The sequence below is a fragment of the Cebidichthys violaceus genome, unplaced genomic scaffold, assembly GCF_023349555.1.
Source record: "Cebidichthys violaceus isolate CVI_PGR_0920_01 unplaced genomic scaffold, fCebVio1.0.p SCAF_42, whole genome shotgun sequence".
In the NCBI taxonomy this organism is placed as follows: Eukaryota; Metazoa; Chordata; class Actinopteri; order Perciformes; family Stichaeidae; genus Cebidichthys; species Cebidichthys violaceus.
The window spans coordinates 138,178-155,242 of NW_027176617.1; the positions used below are offsets into that span (position 1 = coordinate 138,178).

Sequence of the window (17,065 nt, forward strand, 5' to 3'; positions counted from 1 at the left end):
CAGACTTAGAATAATTTATTGGAACAGATACAAGGATTTGATCACAATCATCAATGCATAAAAGAACTATTAAAAAAAAAAAAATCATACTCTAGCATTTATCAGAATATAAGAAATATAGATTTACTCTTTAAAAACATCCATAAGCAACCCCAAGTTGGTCCCAGTAATAAGAATGAAAAGGATCTTAATAAAAGTGGTCACTAACAAAAGATATTAGGCTGTAGGCACATTCAGAATTCTACTATACAGTGGACTCGCCTAAAAACAGTTATTTGTTCTGATGCTTACGACATACATACGTACAAATCTTTTGATGTAAGACAAAGACAACCTTAAAAAATAGAGGAAATATATACAATACATTTTCCTTGTTTCCTGGCTTGTAACTTCCAATTATCAATGATCTCGTAAAAACAGACAGAAGTCACAAAATTAGTATCTGACAAAACACACTAAAGCTCATATATATCCGGCCTGGTGTTCCAGTTTAAGTCTCTGAGCAGTTGGGATGTTTCGGTGTGCGTGTGTGTTTATAAGTATTATAGGGTAATGACGGTGCCGTCCTCCTCCACCCCTCCCCTGGGCAGTGCGAGGCTGTGTCGTGGGTCTGTTTTCAGGGAGCTGAGGATTTTGTGCAGGCTGCCGTTGCTGTGGCGGAGGGCTGGGTTGCTGCTGTGATGCGGAGGCTGTACTTGATGATGGCGGTGCTGGGACTGCTGGTGCGGGTTGTGCTGAAGGTTCAGGTCTCTGTGGAGCTGGTAGCTGAGGCTGCTGTGGTGATGGTGGTGGGACCCTCCATTGAGGCTCGGCTGGGAGTGGAAGGAGGCAGTGGAGACCACCGATAAAGGACGTGTGGGCGGGCTTGGAGGTGCCGCCGGGCCTGAAGCTGTTGTCGGTGTCTGTTGGTGCGTGCGAGATGCACTGGACGCCAGCGAAGCGTTGGACCTCTGAGACGGCCGCTTGAGGCTGCTCTCAATGACGATATCGGTCTCTTCGTCACTCTCCAGATCGTCTTGGTAACCATGCGCTCCAGAGGACATTGCCCCCACAGAGGCCACTGACAAACTCGGGTAACCAGTTGATCCGCTGCTGTCAGACGACTGGCCTGAACTCCCCGAGATCCTGCTGCTGCGGACCACATTGTTGCGCTGGTTCACCGGCTTGACCGTCACAATCAGGTTGTGACTGTTGGCAATCATCATATCCGTTACCTGATCTAAGGACTTCCCAGTCACTTCAATGCCGTTAACCTCCAGCACCTCATCGTTAACCGCCAGCAGCCCGGTGCTCTCAGCCAACCCTCCAGGCACCATGCGAGATATGAAGATGCCAGGGACTTTCTCGAGGCCGTGTGGGGTCACGCGCACGCTGGTTCCATCTCGGATGTAAAAGCCCAGGGGTTTGTCCGAGCCGTGACGATACAGTCGGACACGGCGGTGAGACTCAGGTAGGATGTCCACATCAATGATGGAGGAGACGGGCCGGAAGTCCTGCGGCATGCCGATGCGAATGTGTGGCCGCTTGCGGTTGATGTCATTATTGCGCAGTGCAACCACCGCCTTCTTCCTACGAGTTATCGTGTTGGTGCCGTAGTTAGCATAGTCGACCTCTTCTGTAAAAAAAAAAAAAAGGGAGACATAGAAACAAAAAGTGTAAGAAATTAGGTTTCATCATTGTTAATATGCAGGCAACACAAGTTGAAAACATTCTTCCTTCCATGTGTACAGATGTTAAAGGCAACAAGGGAACATCTAAACACCGTAAAAGGTACAAAAAGATTGAGAGGAGCAGGAACTGGAAAGTTTAAACAAACTGACAACAGAAAAGTTTCCATCCTGGAACTAGAAAACATGTGCATGAGTCTTTGCCTACATCTTTAAGTCAAACCGCCTGCTTTACACATTCAACAACCTTTGATTAAACTATGCACAGATGCGTTTGAAAATAACTTTTCTGTGAAGGACCTGCTAATAATTTATATGGATTGTATTCCATGTGTGGCTTAGCACAGTTTTCATTACTGATGCCAAAAACAAGGCCTGAGTTATTGCTGGTTTACTCCACAAGTGAGTTATGTGCGAGTCCAACCTATGTATGAAAAATGACATGCGAGCATGTGAACTGGATTCACATAAGGCTAATAGTAAGACTCTCTCTCTATGTGTGCATATTCATATAAAACGCTGAGTGTGCAGAGCATTCCTGCCTGTGCTGACAGAGGGGACCCACCCCTCTGCTACCAGGCAGCAGCTGTAGAGATCTCCGGTGTGCATTTCTACACAGGCACATACATGCATTACCTATCCTCAGTACAAACAAAGGAGTTCAAAATATAGACAACAGTCCTCTGATAGCCGAACAAGTAAAGAGACCCCAAAGGATATATAACGATATGGAAAGAATGAGCTGCGAGGGAAGATCAGCGTGTTAATCTCAGTTAAAGCACGATGTTTCCAACCAGAGATTTTGAGCAATCAACAAAACAATGAAATCCCTTATAGAGGACTGGCTTCTTCAGAACAACATAGCGGCTGCCAAACATGCTCACGGACTTGCTCAGATAAAATAAAAGGAGGGAGGACTGAGGCTTTGCAAGAGTAGAATGAAAATATACTCCACAGTGTCACACTTGAGAAAAAACATTTCTGGATGTATTTATTGAGTTATAGTTCTGATAAAGACATGATAGCGAGAAATGATACAGAGCATGCTCCATGACGGAAAGAAAAATAACTTGTTTGCTCTCTAATCTTTAATTCTCAGGCGGACAAGAAATCTGGACACAGCAAAGCCTGATGTGAAAGGAAGTGAGGGTCCCCAGGTGGGAACAACGGCTCCTGTACTTCCATGGCAATGGTGATGAGTCATCTTTTACCCTGCTGTTTGGGACACCTGCTTTCCGAAATTATTATGGGCAAGCACACTGTAATTTTTGGCCCCGTCTTCAAAGTACACTGAGGAAGGTGAGAACCCTGAAAATGGAGACTCCGAGCAAAGCCAGCTGGCCAGTTGAACCTTCGGCCTCAGAGGGGTGTGGACGTCTGCCATACACCTCCCTGTCCAATGCCGACTCATCATTAATACAAGTTTTCTTCCCCCACCGTCACCTCTTGCTCCTCCTAAGCAGAATGTTGAGTAAGCAGCATGTTTAACTACAGCCTCAGAAATGAAGGGTCTGAGGGGGGAAAGTCACTGCCAGGAGAGGAGAAGCAGCTTTTGTGGGTGTCAGCAGTGTCACGGACCACAGTACACATGTGGAATGGGTGATGACTAAATGGGGGGGTAAATAAGAATGATAAATGAGTGTTAGTGATAAAGTAGATTGACGTCTCTTGGCACAGCATGGAATAATGTTGTTAAGTGCTCACAGAGTCGAGCCAAACTGCAGTGCCAAAACCGCGCTATACCAGATAAAGAAAAGGCCGTACTGTATCTTATCAACTTTTGCTGCTTTCAAATTAAAAAAAGAAGCCCTTTTTCAATATGCCATTTTAAAAGCAACCAATCTGAATAGCATCAAACTTAAAGTGCATGGTATTTGAAGTTTTCTGGACACGTCTTGGCAAAAGCTGATTTGATTGAATCCAGACAAATAATTTGCTTCAGGGCTGGAATTATTGCCACAAGTGCAAGTCTCCCTGATGGGAACCATGTTGGAGGGGATCGCTGCAGAGTCTCATTACAGGTCTCTGGTGTAACACCCTCCACCTTCCACACCCGCACCTCAGTCTGAAACCACATGGCACACCACATCACCAGCGTCTTTAGTAGGACAGAAATGTGTACAACTATAAGCATGCTTTCTGGTTATAATGTCTCACAGCTGTTCTGCATAATCCCATAAGAAGCCCATGTTGGCATAATTCGTTTAAAGAAACCCACAGATGCAAAGGCATGGGGTGTGTTTGATATGTCCTGGGGCACTAGCTGAAGAGGAAAAGTAAAGCTGAGCAGGGGTTAAAGCTGGGTGTACACTGACTCATTTTAAAGGGTCTATGTTTAAATGATGTCTCGCTGATGTCCTTTATTGTTCAGCAACGTAACTAACAACAATTTCAAATACAAAAAAAAAACACACATCTGTCCCCTCTATTTCTGTTTCTAAGTAAGTAAGACCAGCAATTCAAAAGGGAAACGTAGTGAACAGAAAACTAGCCCAGTGCAAACCAACTGATACACTCACACAGGTGCTGACTTTGTAACGACAGCGGTTTACCTCACTAAGAAGTCAATTAAAGTATCATGCTTCACGTACGAGTCTATATAATTACCAAACATCCAGAAATGTCAATGCGAACCAACTATGTACAGGGACGTTTTTTTTTAACAACAATAAAAACTGAACCAAGTATGTACAAGGAAGGGTTTTTAACAAACAATGAAAACTCACGCAGGTGAAGCAGTGACGCGGTCAGTTGAAATTCTCACATTCAGCAAACTCTGAAGTCATTTCAGGAAAGCGGAAACACACAGTATTTACCCTTTAAGTGCACCAGAGCTGGAAGAAACAGTTGATTAATTGAAAAGTCTGTCGGCAGAAAATTGGTCTGCAACTATTTTGGTTATCAATTAATCGTTGAAACCCTTTTTCAGTCAAAACACATTCTCTGGTTCCAGCTTGTCAAGTGTAAAAAGTGTTGCTTTGCTTTATATTTAATTGCAGTAATACTTTTGTAATAATTACAAAATAAAAAATCAACTATATAATTATATAATTTATAATTGTTAGTTTCAGCCATTAAGTGCACTATGCCTTCCATCACTGAAGCTACAACAACTTACCCTGGAAAGAACAAAAACACTGGAGCATTATGGGATTGCAGTATTTGGAGAAGCCACACCAATTAATATGTCCAGTCATAAACCCTGCCTGCCTGCCTGGGGTATTATATTCAGGATGAGTGCATTCATCAAAACAAAATGGGGTTTTCCATAGCAAAGTTAAACATTATGTTCTCTGCTACTAAAAAAAAAAACCCCCCCTGCAGAACACACTCCATAGTAGAACTTGTGTGTATGTTTTATTGTAAATGTATTGGCATGTGATTCAACTACTGTACTGTGTAGTTTTAACCAAATGTGACTGCAGTCAAAGATTAAGGCAGAAAATTACTCCAATCTCATAAAGGTCACTGATTACTTCAAATAAGCCAAGTAAGGATGAACAATTAGGTGTCATAGCTTTCTAGTCACACACACACACACACACACACACACACACACACACACACACACACACACACACACACACACACACACACACACACACACACACACACACACACACACACACACACACACACACACACACACACCTAAACTAACCGAGCACGTTCCAGCTGATCACAGAGGTTATCGTAACTACTCCTGACAAACATAATCCCTGCTACACTGAAGCATGATGGGTAAGCCCGTTAATCAAAGACCGTCGGGTGACTGCCAGGCATCTGCAGACTAAACAGCACCTTAGATCAAAGCCTGTTAGAAAAGCTTGGTGCTTTTTTCACAATGCTATTTAACAACATATGTTATTTACTGACCAGAGTGTGGAATATGAAATTTAGTCGATACACAATCTACGAACGCACAGAGCATGCATGCATATACCAGCTGTTTGCATTTACCCTAAACTTCCGTTAGTTCTAAACTTAAGGTTCCACCAGCCAAGAACAGCTAATAGCAAAGCTAAATGCTGACAGGGATGGAAAAAAACATTCATTCACTTAAACAACATTTAACATCTGTGGTAAAGACTATCAGTGAGAGTAATTCGAGAGCTCTGACACAGCTGGATGGATAAAAAAAAAAAAAAGGTCACAATTTTACAGAGGGATTTCCAAATTGCCCTGTTTTCAACATTGTAAACCTTAACTTTGTCATGCCATACTGGCATAAATGAATCATGAAAAGTTGATTAATTTAGGAATACTGGAGCTGAAAACCACATGATGCTAAAACTTCGCAATCCACACGAGGTCAGGAGAAAAAGGTCAGAGGTGGAAAGACAGCTTCTGGGTGACTCCTACATTCTGCTCCCTGCTGATGTGTGTGGCAGGGTGTATGATTCTGAATGTGTGTGTGTGTGTGTGTGTGTGTGTGTGTGTGTGTGTGTGTGTGTGTGTGTGTGTGTGTGTGTGTGTGTGTGTGTGAGACACTCGAGGAATGTGGTGGTAAACGTAGTTGGGGATATCTCTGAACAGGTTGAGGACCTGCATGACTTCTCAAGAACGACGTGATCTGCTTTGAACCAAAGCAACCGGACATTTGAAGCTTGCCATGATGCCATTTTTAGTAATGTGGTCCATCAATGGCATATTGCTAATCTTTTTTCACAGCCATACTAAATGAGAACATCATCATCTAAATAGGTCCTGAATTATATATGTCTTGTTGTAATGTTGCATTGGGGGCAGAAAAACAGCCCAATTAGAAGCCAGTTAAGTAGTTCGCATCTGGCTCTCAGTTGCTATTGAATGCCTCATGCTGTTGTTGGAAAAAGAAGAGAAATAGTCCGTTTCCCTGCAGCGCACCTCTAGTTAACCAAAGCTGTGAAGAGAAAGCCCTTTAAAGTCCTACTGCTTTTTCCACCATCTCCCATAAAAGACAGGAGTCTAAAGAGTTTTATGATCAACCATTAAGCGCTGTGCTCACTTGTTCCTGGCAGGTCTTCTTACATTCACTACCGACTCGGCACGACCGTAAACACGAAACGATGGAGATGAACCAAAAAAAAAAAACACCCTTCGACTTTTGATAAAGCGTTTCAAATCTATCTTCTGCTTCGGTAATGTAATGTGGGATGGATTGTGAGTAATAGACTAATGGTATGAGGAAACTAATCCACAGGGAATTTGTATGATGTGCGTTAGTGTACGCTATACTCTGCAAGCATTGATGTGAAAACATTAGCTCCTGAGTGAATATTCAACAGCACAGAGCACAGCCACAACATGACTCAAATGCTTTCGGTTCTCCTCAGAGGCACCACAATCACCAAGCACAAGCTCGGACTTCTAATGTTTGAAGAGGTGTTTGGGGCCGGCCTCATGTGTGATATTTCACACAGCGCTTTGTGAAAGTTGGCTCACTATGTTAAGTACTTTTGGTACATACATGTGTTGGAACCAGAGCCAGAACATGTAATAGTTTTTCATGATTTGTCAGTGTCACAGATGCTAGCATGTGTGAATGCAAATAGTAATCTGTATGAATGGAAATCTTTGTCTTGGTGGGCGGTAAATGGAGGAACATGCTATATCCATCTTTTAAAAAAAAGCTCCAATTACCAGCTCTGCTTGGCTGAGTCAAAGCAGCTGTAAATAAATTTGTAATATTTTAAATGTTTATTTCGTTTCCATTCAAGAACTATATTGTTTATTTTGATAGACTTTTCCTTATTTCTCATTTTAAAACACAACTCTATCAGTGGAAAGCCTTATTACTATGTGCACGTGAGACTTGGGGTAAAGGCGACAACATCAACACCCTGCTAACAGCTTTAGTGGTGACCCCCCCCCGGTAATGATATTTTGACTCAGTGCTATGACCCAAAGACTAGCTAGCAGCACAGCTGAGGAACTTGCAAACACACAATCCTTTCAGACTGCTTCACAGAAGCGATAAAGCCAACTGCTGTGGTAGCAACACCACGCAAAAAAGACCACATTGCAGCTGGGTACATGAATAGGCGTTCTTCGATTTTCTCGACAACCGTTCACCCGGTCGACTTCACTCTTGGCGAGTGTATTGCTGAGGACCCAATGAAGTGCAGAGTCTAGTGTGAAGTTGTTGGATGAGCAGTTCTCGAGAAAGCTGCAAGCAGCAACAATGGAGGCCAAGAAATCCGCCTGTTCCGAACAGGCATGTTTCTCAACGGGCAGCTGAGATACATAAAGCTACATGAGATTTAGCATCTTGAGCACAGATTGCCATACTGTCAATGTCTGGTGAAAACCATGTCTCTCTAAATTGATAAACTTAAAAAGGAAAATTGATGGTTTTACACACTGGTAGGCAAATTTAGTTTTTTATTGATAGGTATATTGATTTTGGGCTAAGCTAAGTGCCTGCAGCTTTGTATTTACTGTGCAGATGTGATCATGACAAGTTGATGTTTTATATTTCTCATTTTAAAAGCACAGATCTCACAGAACAGCCACGATATATATTCATCAGTTCACTTCTGTATGCTAAAACTACAACCCATGACCTCCGGCATGTTGCTCTGCCTGCAGCATATCCAGCTACAGTCCATCTATGAAAGTGACATTCCTGCACCCCAACAACCCCCCAGCCCCCATCATGGTTTTCGGCCAAGCGTGACAAAGTGCTTAGTGACATGAGAGACCATAATCACTGGTGAGGGGGGAGAGACGAGGCACGCAGAGAGAATGGTGAATAGTGCTAGATCCTGCTGCCTTTTGCATTAGGTCACTGGATGCTGTGGCAGTGGGCTTCATTCCTGGGAGAGCAAGTGACACACACACACACACACACACACACACACACACACACACACACACACACACACACACACACAAAGTAGAACGGGATGAAACAGCACATGACAGAGCACAGCCAAAGCGAGACATCCCAGTACAATGCGGTACAGTACGGTAAGCGTATATGTCCACTAAAACGTATCCTCCTTAGCAGCATTAGCATTTTTTTTGTCCTGTTTGCATTAGAAAAAACATTAATTAATTAAATGCAGGCCCTTTTTGCTTTCTCCTCATAGCGTGGGCTCAGAAATAGTTGGTTTTCATGACTCTCCAGTGGTGTCATACAACGCATCCAAATACAGCAAAATAAGCTGCATTCCTCTCACATCTAAATAAGCTGAAGTAAAAAAAACAACAAAAAAAACGTTTTGAGTTGACAGGTCAAGTTTTCACCTTTGACAATGTTAAGTGCACGTGGAGCCCCTTCCAAAGGGACGTACACAGATAAATGTGAGGAATGAACCAAAACAATCAGTATTCTTGGACGTCTCTTTCTTCCCCCACTGGAGACGGCCGGGAAGTCTATCTGTGTGTTTAGGGGCTGACCGTTGCCAAGACGTTCAGCTAACACTAACATGGAAAAAGAATCCAGACAGAATAAAGAGGAACTTTTTTTTTTTTTTTTTTAAACATGCAAACATATTTCACATTCTTGCAGGGGTGGTTGAGGCAGTGCCTTGGGTGGAAATTTGGAGAAGCTTGATAAACGTACGTGGTTATAATCGACAGCTGCACTGAAGGTTTGGGTAGAAACTTACTGGAAGTTTCTGTGATCTTCTGCATGCTGTGTTATAGGTGCAGAGAAGAGAACGCATGTACATAACAAAGTACATCTCTACAAGTTCAGTGTTGGAGTACAATTTTGAGGTTCTTGCGCTTTACTTTAATATTTCTTTGCTACTTTGAACTACTTCACTACAGCGGTTACTAGTTACCTTACAAAGTAAAAGTTAACATGCAACACATTTCAGTTTATAAAATATGATGCTTTGTTATAGATGAAACTCATCTATAAAAACATACATAAAAATATATAAATTTAAAAAAAGGAGCCATTCTGCATCACAAGTTATAAATTATAAATTAATTTAGCTTATTTTGAATGCAAGACTTTTACAAACAATAGTAGTTTTAGGCTACGTTAATAGTATTACTACTATTACTTAAGTAAAGGATCTGAAACCCTCTTCCACTACTGCATACTGGAGGGAAAAACTGCTAAAAAAAAATAAATAGTATACCGTCATGTTGCTTTCAAGACTTCAAAAACCAAAAATCATATTGCTTCATGCTTCCCGCAAATAAAAGAACACAAAGAAATGGAAAGGATTAGAAAACTCAAACAAGAATCAGGTGAGACTCAGGTAAAAAAACGGTATGCAAGACAAGTTTTGTCCTCCTGATAAAACAAGACGAAGCTCTAAAACTTTTGCATGCAAATGTGTTCTGGGTAGCTCTTTGCACGCACCCCCCTCCATTCCTTCAATCCCTGCACTGAGTTCACTCTAACAGTTACCGCGGCACACAGGGGCCGGGCTGCACATCTGGGACACGTTAAATGGAGCTGCCTTGTCTGCTCCGTTTTGACTCGGCCTGTGTGGTTGGGTGGGGCGGGAGTCACAGGTTTAAGACTTGCTGCAGGTAAGGTATCAGCAAACCCGATCACACACATATGCACACACACCGCCAATAAACACGCCAAATTACAAAGGGAACAGAGGTTAAGATCAAGAGAAAGGTATTTTAAGAGGAAGGAGTGTGTGCGCGTACATAAGGAGATTAACCTGCGTGTGTGCGTGTGTGTGTGTGTGTGTGTGTGTGTGTGTGTGTGTGTGTGTGTGTGTGTGTGTCATATAGCAGAGGAAGGGAGGGAGGGAGGAACATCAAAGAAGGAGGAAGAAGAGAGCGATGGAGTAGACGGGTCTTGCATTCCTCCAAACTTTCAAAAGGAACAATCTCCTCTCCATTAAGTGTTTCCCCCTTTAGAGAAAAAGCGCTGTTGGGGGGGTTCACCAACTTTCCTGCCTACTTATTCTCTTTCTCCCTCTCTCTCTTCAATATAACTAACTACTGCTTCTGGTTTTAATCCAGCTGCCTCTCTGCTGATCATACGCACGTTTCCAACCAAGAAAACACATGCCGTTGATTTAAGCTCCACAAAGTCTCCACCGCCATCTGGCCAACAGGTACCTGGGGTAATGCCTTCACTGACCCATGTGAAGATATAAATACATGTCAGTGTGGAATACAAAAGGTAATGGAAATCATGGACTCTTTGCATTAGAAAAGGTGGACCAATCATTTTTTTTTTTTTTTTTTTGAAAGACAAGATTGAAGACATTAAAAACACTAGTGCAATCATATGACAAACAGTTTTACAGGCATTTTGGCAAAGATGGGATCAGGGGAAATGGATTCTGGCAGCGCTGCGGTGTCACGCGTCACAGCAGCAGACTTGTGTCTCTGCCACCTGTCTGGCCTTCTGTTTGCACGAGTGTCCACTTGAGAGATTAAATGTGTGAGAGAGCAGGACAGACTCAAGGATAAAACAGAATGACTCTTAAATATGAGAAAACACAAGATACGATTTCCTCATATCCAATCTTTCTATATTCCTCTACACACAGCCAAGACACGGAAGAGACAAACTCAGAAGATATACTATGACTAACATCACAACAAATGCTGAATTAAATCAATTCATCTCCCCACACTCACAAACCAAAACACAAGCTTTGCAGCCTTCAGCCTCTTTGACCATCAAATAATGTTTAATGAGCCCCCAGGCTGAAAAGATTTGTTCTCAGTTGGATTTGCTTCACATTGCTTAGTGAAGAGAACAACGTGTATTAGTCCTGTGTGAGTATTATTCACATGGGCTATTGTTAAGAGAATAGATGCACTTGCTGTTGTTGTATTGAAATTATTCATGTTATTTAAAGAGTGTCAAATAGGTTTCGTGATAGCTAACAAACGTAGCCATACTGGCAGCGAGAGCTAAAAATAATAAACCCACATGTAAAGAGAATGCAGTGGTTGCTCTGGAGGTGTAGTGAACTGAAACATTTACTATATTATGTAAACCAACTGAATTGAAGAGAACCACAGAGGCTTGCAATAACATATCTCACTCTGTATATATAGCCAACATGAGAAGGTTAACAATATTTGGAAGCCAAATATAGAAACTGACACATCTAAAAATAATGTAGAAATATTATACTTTAGAAAAAAAACCAACTAAAAAGGAGACATAGGTTGACTTTTTGTGCATTCTGGTTTGCATGTGTTTATGCGTCTGGTTTGTGTTCCTCAGCCATCCATCTATACTACAGTATAGAAGTCTTTACTGCTCCAACATGTAGTGAAATGAGACCCAACCCGACTCGGTATTGTTTGGACCTGGATCGGTTTCCTCAAAACCACAAGTGATCTCAGGAAGACATCTACTACTGCCCTAGTTTGTAACCTCCACCTTCATCCTCTGATCTGGGTTTAAGTCACTTTCTAATCTTTTTATCGGCTGCAGTTGACAACAAGCAGACTAGGAAGATTATGGTCCGTCTGGCTCTCTCCCTGCCACAAACACACAGTGCAAACCGACCAGGCAGGAAATGCCGGAGGACGTGACATTCAAGCAGACAGGTAAGGAAATGAGAACAACCAAGCAAGTAAACACACACGCACACTTGAAAATTGACAAATTTTCTTCTGTGAAGAGGTGCAAAGAGTGACATCCCATCACACACACAGTTTTGATTTGTTGTTAACTGCTGGCTTGAGGGAAAAAAAGGAGAGACTGAGAAAGGGCAAGAGAGTCTGTCTCACAGAAGACGCCTTGCTGAGAAGGTCTTCCATCAACCCACAGGAAAAGTGATCCTCTGTTATGATGCTGCCTCTGGAGACATTCATCTCATTCACACTGTGGGCAAGAAAAATAATCCATCACACTGCAACTCGACTTATAAGTGGCCAGAGAAAATGTTGTCTCCAAAGCTGAATGAGATAATTTTTCATTCTCACGCGTGCGCACACACACGCAATAGCTTTGGCTGAATATGGACTTCTTGTCCACTTTTGTTGATGATCCACTTGGGCATCATCGTTCTTAATTCTTTTAAGGGGATTCAGCATGAGATTTCCACTGGTGGATCCTGCCATTAATGCGAGCGCCTCATTGACCTCGACACAGTAATGAACGTGGGTCAATGAAAAAGCCCCTTCCTGGCCTCCAGGTGAGGGGGCCCCCATTCATAGGGTGTGATTAGATAAATCCTCTGCAGGCTTGAACAGGCCTTAGTCCCATCCTCCCCTGCACCTGAAACACCAACACCCTCTCTTACACAACCACACAGCATAACAGGACACTTCCTATGTGTGGTGACACATATCCTTGGTTCTTCCTGCTCCATGCATTGCTCCACTGACTCCTTTTGTAGTTTACTTCATCTAGTCTCTGCAGCCAAATCACTATTCACACACTCACACAACTGTCTGTGGGAGTATTTCCACACGAGCTGTCAGTGTCCATTGTTTCAGTGAGTCTCTGGGACACAATTCATATCAGGACAAGAGTCAGGGCTCATTGCTCCCCTCCTCCATTCTTTTCCTTCCTCTCCCGTCCTGAACTGCTGAGTTGGCCTGATTCAACCACCAACTCGTGGCCCACATGTCTGCAGAAGGGGGGGGGGGGGGTCGGTAGGAGAAGGGGGCAGCATCTTCTCACAGTGTGTCCGTCTATTGCTGCCAGACATCTGTGAGTCAGTTCAGGAGCTCATAAGTTGGCAAATGTTAAAGAAGATCAAGGCTTTAGGCTAAATCGCAGTTTGCTTAGTAGTTTATTGAAGTTTTCATACTGAATAAACAGTAAACCAGACTAGTCCACCTTTATGTGACTATGAATAAAAGGTATGCAACAGTGGCTGACTATTCACTTTTTTTGCTCCAGGTTAAAGAGGCATAACTGGTATTTTAGATTTACATCTTATACACTGCATTAAAAAAAAACTAAAAAAAACTATTTCGCAGTTTCTTTTAGTACTTACTTGGTGAGCTGACCCTGAATCAGAGATGAATCAATCACAAGTATGTGACAAAATGCAGCTGTGAAAAAGTGCAGTTTTTAATCATTCAACTGATAACTTAGAGAGACTGACTATAATAAAGCAAAGCAAATATCCAATGACTAAATGATGAAACTCTTCCAAGATAAACCAATTACACAATGAAAAAAACATAGATAAGACGCCTGCTTTAGATCCTCTTGATCTAAGAGGATTTGCTTTCATGTTAACTGAGGTTTGCAATGGCTACCGTTAGCTCTGGTGATTTGTGATAGCCAATCAGAAATACTGGCTCCATTCTAGCCAATCAAACCACTCCAGTGTGTATTATGGTTGAACAATTGCCAGACTGGTGAGGTGGCATGACAGCTTGTCTCATTGTTTTAGCCTCATGACCTATATATGGCTATACTCATTTAGCCGACAGTAATTGTTCCTTTAATTCTTCCAGTACGGGGCGGGTAGGGATCCAGAGGTCCCACTGAGCAAAAAAAAAAACAAAACAAAAACAAAACATGGACCTCAACTCAGATAGACACACTAGTGTTTATTTCATACACTGCATTTGAACACAGCCCATACACCCCTGTTTGCACAGGCTTTCATGTTGAGTGGATTTTTTAGCCTCAGGGACTGTGAACTTCTGACCAGGGTCATCAAATGGGGAAAATAAATAACATCACATGCTACAAGGTCTGGTTGGTTTCAGGAACAAGGAGCGTATGTGTTGGCAATACACAGTACTTATATATGCGCCTTCCATGAGCATCAGCAGCAGCATGCACAACAAACTCCACTCATTTCAAAGCAAAAGGCGAGAACCTTTATTGAATTTCAAAAAAAGGGGGGCTGACAGATTTATTAGTTTATTAACTAAACCGTAGACAACGCATCAATAGTTAGCATGAGCCTGTTGCTATAGCCAAGACACCGTTAAGATAGAGTAAGCAGGGTGGCTCTGAAGCCAACCTTGCCATTGGCGTGTGTGTTTGGTGCGGGTGAGCTGTCGTAAAGCAAAGTCAGTCCCTCCTTTGTAATTATGGACTACCAAAATAACCCTCCGCAGAGGCAATGCTAGGTTGATGTTTTGCTAGCTACCGTGCACTTCTCATGGCTCAGCTTGCTTAGGTCAGAGAGCTATACATCGTCTCTCAGGCCAGAACCCGAAGTATATGTACTTCTGTTGATTAGAGGAGTACGAGGATTCGAATGAAAGGTTTTCAAATGATTCTTAAAGTGGAACTGCCATTGAAAAGTCATCAGTTAAACAGATCCAAAAGTCACTAAAAGAAGACTATAGAATCCCAGCACAAAAACAAACAAACACTCGAATATGGTGGTATATTTGTGAAAGATTACAGTAAACCAGATGTGACGTGTCCATCAGAGATGATCACAAACTTTTCAAGCCAACCTACATGCAAGATAAACTAAGATTTCCCAAAAGGACACAAATAATTTGCTCAAGCTTGCACTTGTGTTTATCACATTTGTATGTGTGATTTTTTTGAGCGTTTTCCAGCGCTACACACAGAGCATGCCTGGCCTTGTCCTCAAGAAGAGCTGTAATTAAGGAGGAACTGCAGTGAGCAGTCTCACAGCAAACCGTCTCTGCACAAAAACCAGCAACTCCTCCCTCAAAAACCCACTAACATCCACCCAGGCCAGCGTCCATATTCCCCTCTCACTCAAACCCCAAATCTTCACCATCTTCCCTCACTTTGCTCATGACGCGTTTCTAATCTTGGCCTGGGAATTTTCCACTGCATACTCTTATACAACCAGTCTCAGTATTGTCTCTGTCCTGTTTGAGGGGAAATCCATCCTTACATTGGTTTAAATCATTTACCTGTGATGGCACATGTATTACAGCTGGTTTAATGTCTGTGTTGAACCCTTACTGTCAAGTTAATGCATTTCCCAGAATTAGATTCAACCACTCCAATAGAACATGAGCAGACATAGATGTATGTTAACATTAAACTCAATTAGGGTGATTATGATGATAAAACTGGTTTCTCTTTCAATTCTCAATGAAAAATGTTTTATTCATCCTCATTCCAAGTCTTTATGCTAAGCTAGGCTGGCTGTAGTCTAGTACTGACAGGACAAATATGAATGATATCAATCTTCTTATCTAATTGTTGGCCAGAAACTGAATTGTCAATTACTATAGCAATCTGTAATAATATATAAAACAACTCGAAGAAAATAAAGTAAATTCAGATTGTAAAGAAAAACAGATGTGTTATGATTACTGGTTAATTCTATCAAGTTAAGACAGGGGAAATCCCAAAACAAACTCTGCCCCTTATGTTTATGACAACATAAACACCAACATACAAAATGAACAAAAAAACCCACACACAGTTGGAAATTCAGCCACACATGTCACAGGATCTCATTCCACTTTCAAGCCATACACCAAGAAAAAAAAAAAGAAAAAAAAAAAGGAATAGAAGTATTTCAAGCTTGTTTTTCTCTCTTTGAAGGTTCATGCTGCAGAGGAGTGGCCTGCTGGTGGGGGCTTAGGAAGTTGTTTGTTTGTCCCAAAAGGACTGGCTATATTCATCACTTCCAGCATACAATTTCGAGAAAGGCTGCGTCTCCAAGCCACTGAGTTTTTAAGAATCGGAGTAGTCATAACAGAAGGTCTGTCAAGGTGTGATAGCATTCCTCCATTGAGAGCAGCTGTGTGTATGGTTCATTTTTGAACCAATATGAAGAACTGCAAATCCACCACATCCTTCAGGAAATGTGCACGTCAAACATTTGAGCGGTTTTGTTAGAAGGATGAATTTTCAACAAACCCAGCTACTTTTTTTTCGACAATTTGTGACCATGCAAAACCAAAAAGAGGGAACATTGTTAACTCAGGGTTTGAAAAATGTCAAAATAAATCCATGAAATGCACATAGAACGTGACAAACAGATGCTAGGAGGAGTGCCCCGACGCAGACACTCCTGTTCCGCAATGTCTGGAAACTTCATTGTGGGGGGGAGTGAGGATGCAGTTCAAAGAGGGGTCGTAAACCAAAATGAAAGCAGGGACTTAGGAAACACAAACACCAATATAGTTCTGCCAAAGACAACAGCCCTTACAAGTTTAATTAAAACACAGGACCTTCCCTCCCACGCCTCAATAACAAAGAGAAGAGTTGAAAATGTGCGTCAGCTGGGGTTTGTGATGCATATGAACAGTCTGAAAGCACATGTGTGCATCTTCTGCTTTGTTCCAGTTCCAGCAAAAGACTTCTGAGGTACAATTATTATAAAATGACTCACTCCACAAACACTTAATACAAATTAGTTGTGTGCATGCTTGCATCTGGCTGCATGTTTAGGATGGGTGTGGATTTGTGTTTGTCCCTTATTGTGCCAGCTGACATGATTTACAGCGTCAGCCAAGCTGGTCTGCAGAGGTTCCTCACTCAGAGGCACAAAGAGAGGCAGCTACGCATCGGACACGGCTTCTTCATCTCTGTGCTGCTCCTGGCA

At 42.2% G+C, this 17,065-nt stretch overlaps 1 protein-coding gene across 1 annotated transcript in view; it reads right to left on the reverse strand.

The window, feature by feature from the left end:
- Positions 1-17,065, reverse strand: part of pard6gb (par-6 family cell polarity regulator gamma b) — a 29,040-nt gene continuing 11,975 nt past the window's right edge. The window contains exon 3 of the mRNA XM_068728498.1: positions 1-1,615. Coding sequence (XP_068584599.1) covers positions 543-1,615 — 1,073 coding nt within the window. The 3' untranslated portion in view covers positions 1-542. The remainder of the gene's footprint in view (positions 1,616-17,065) is intronic.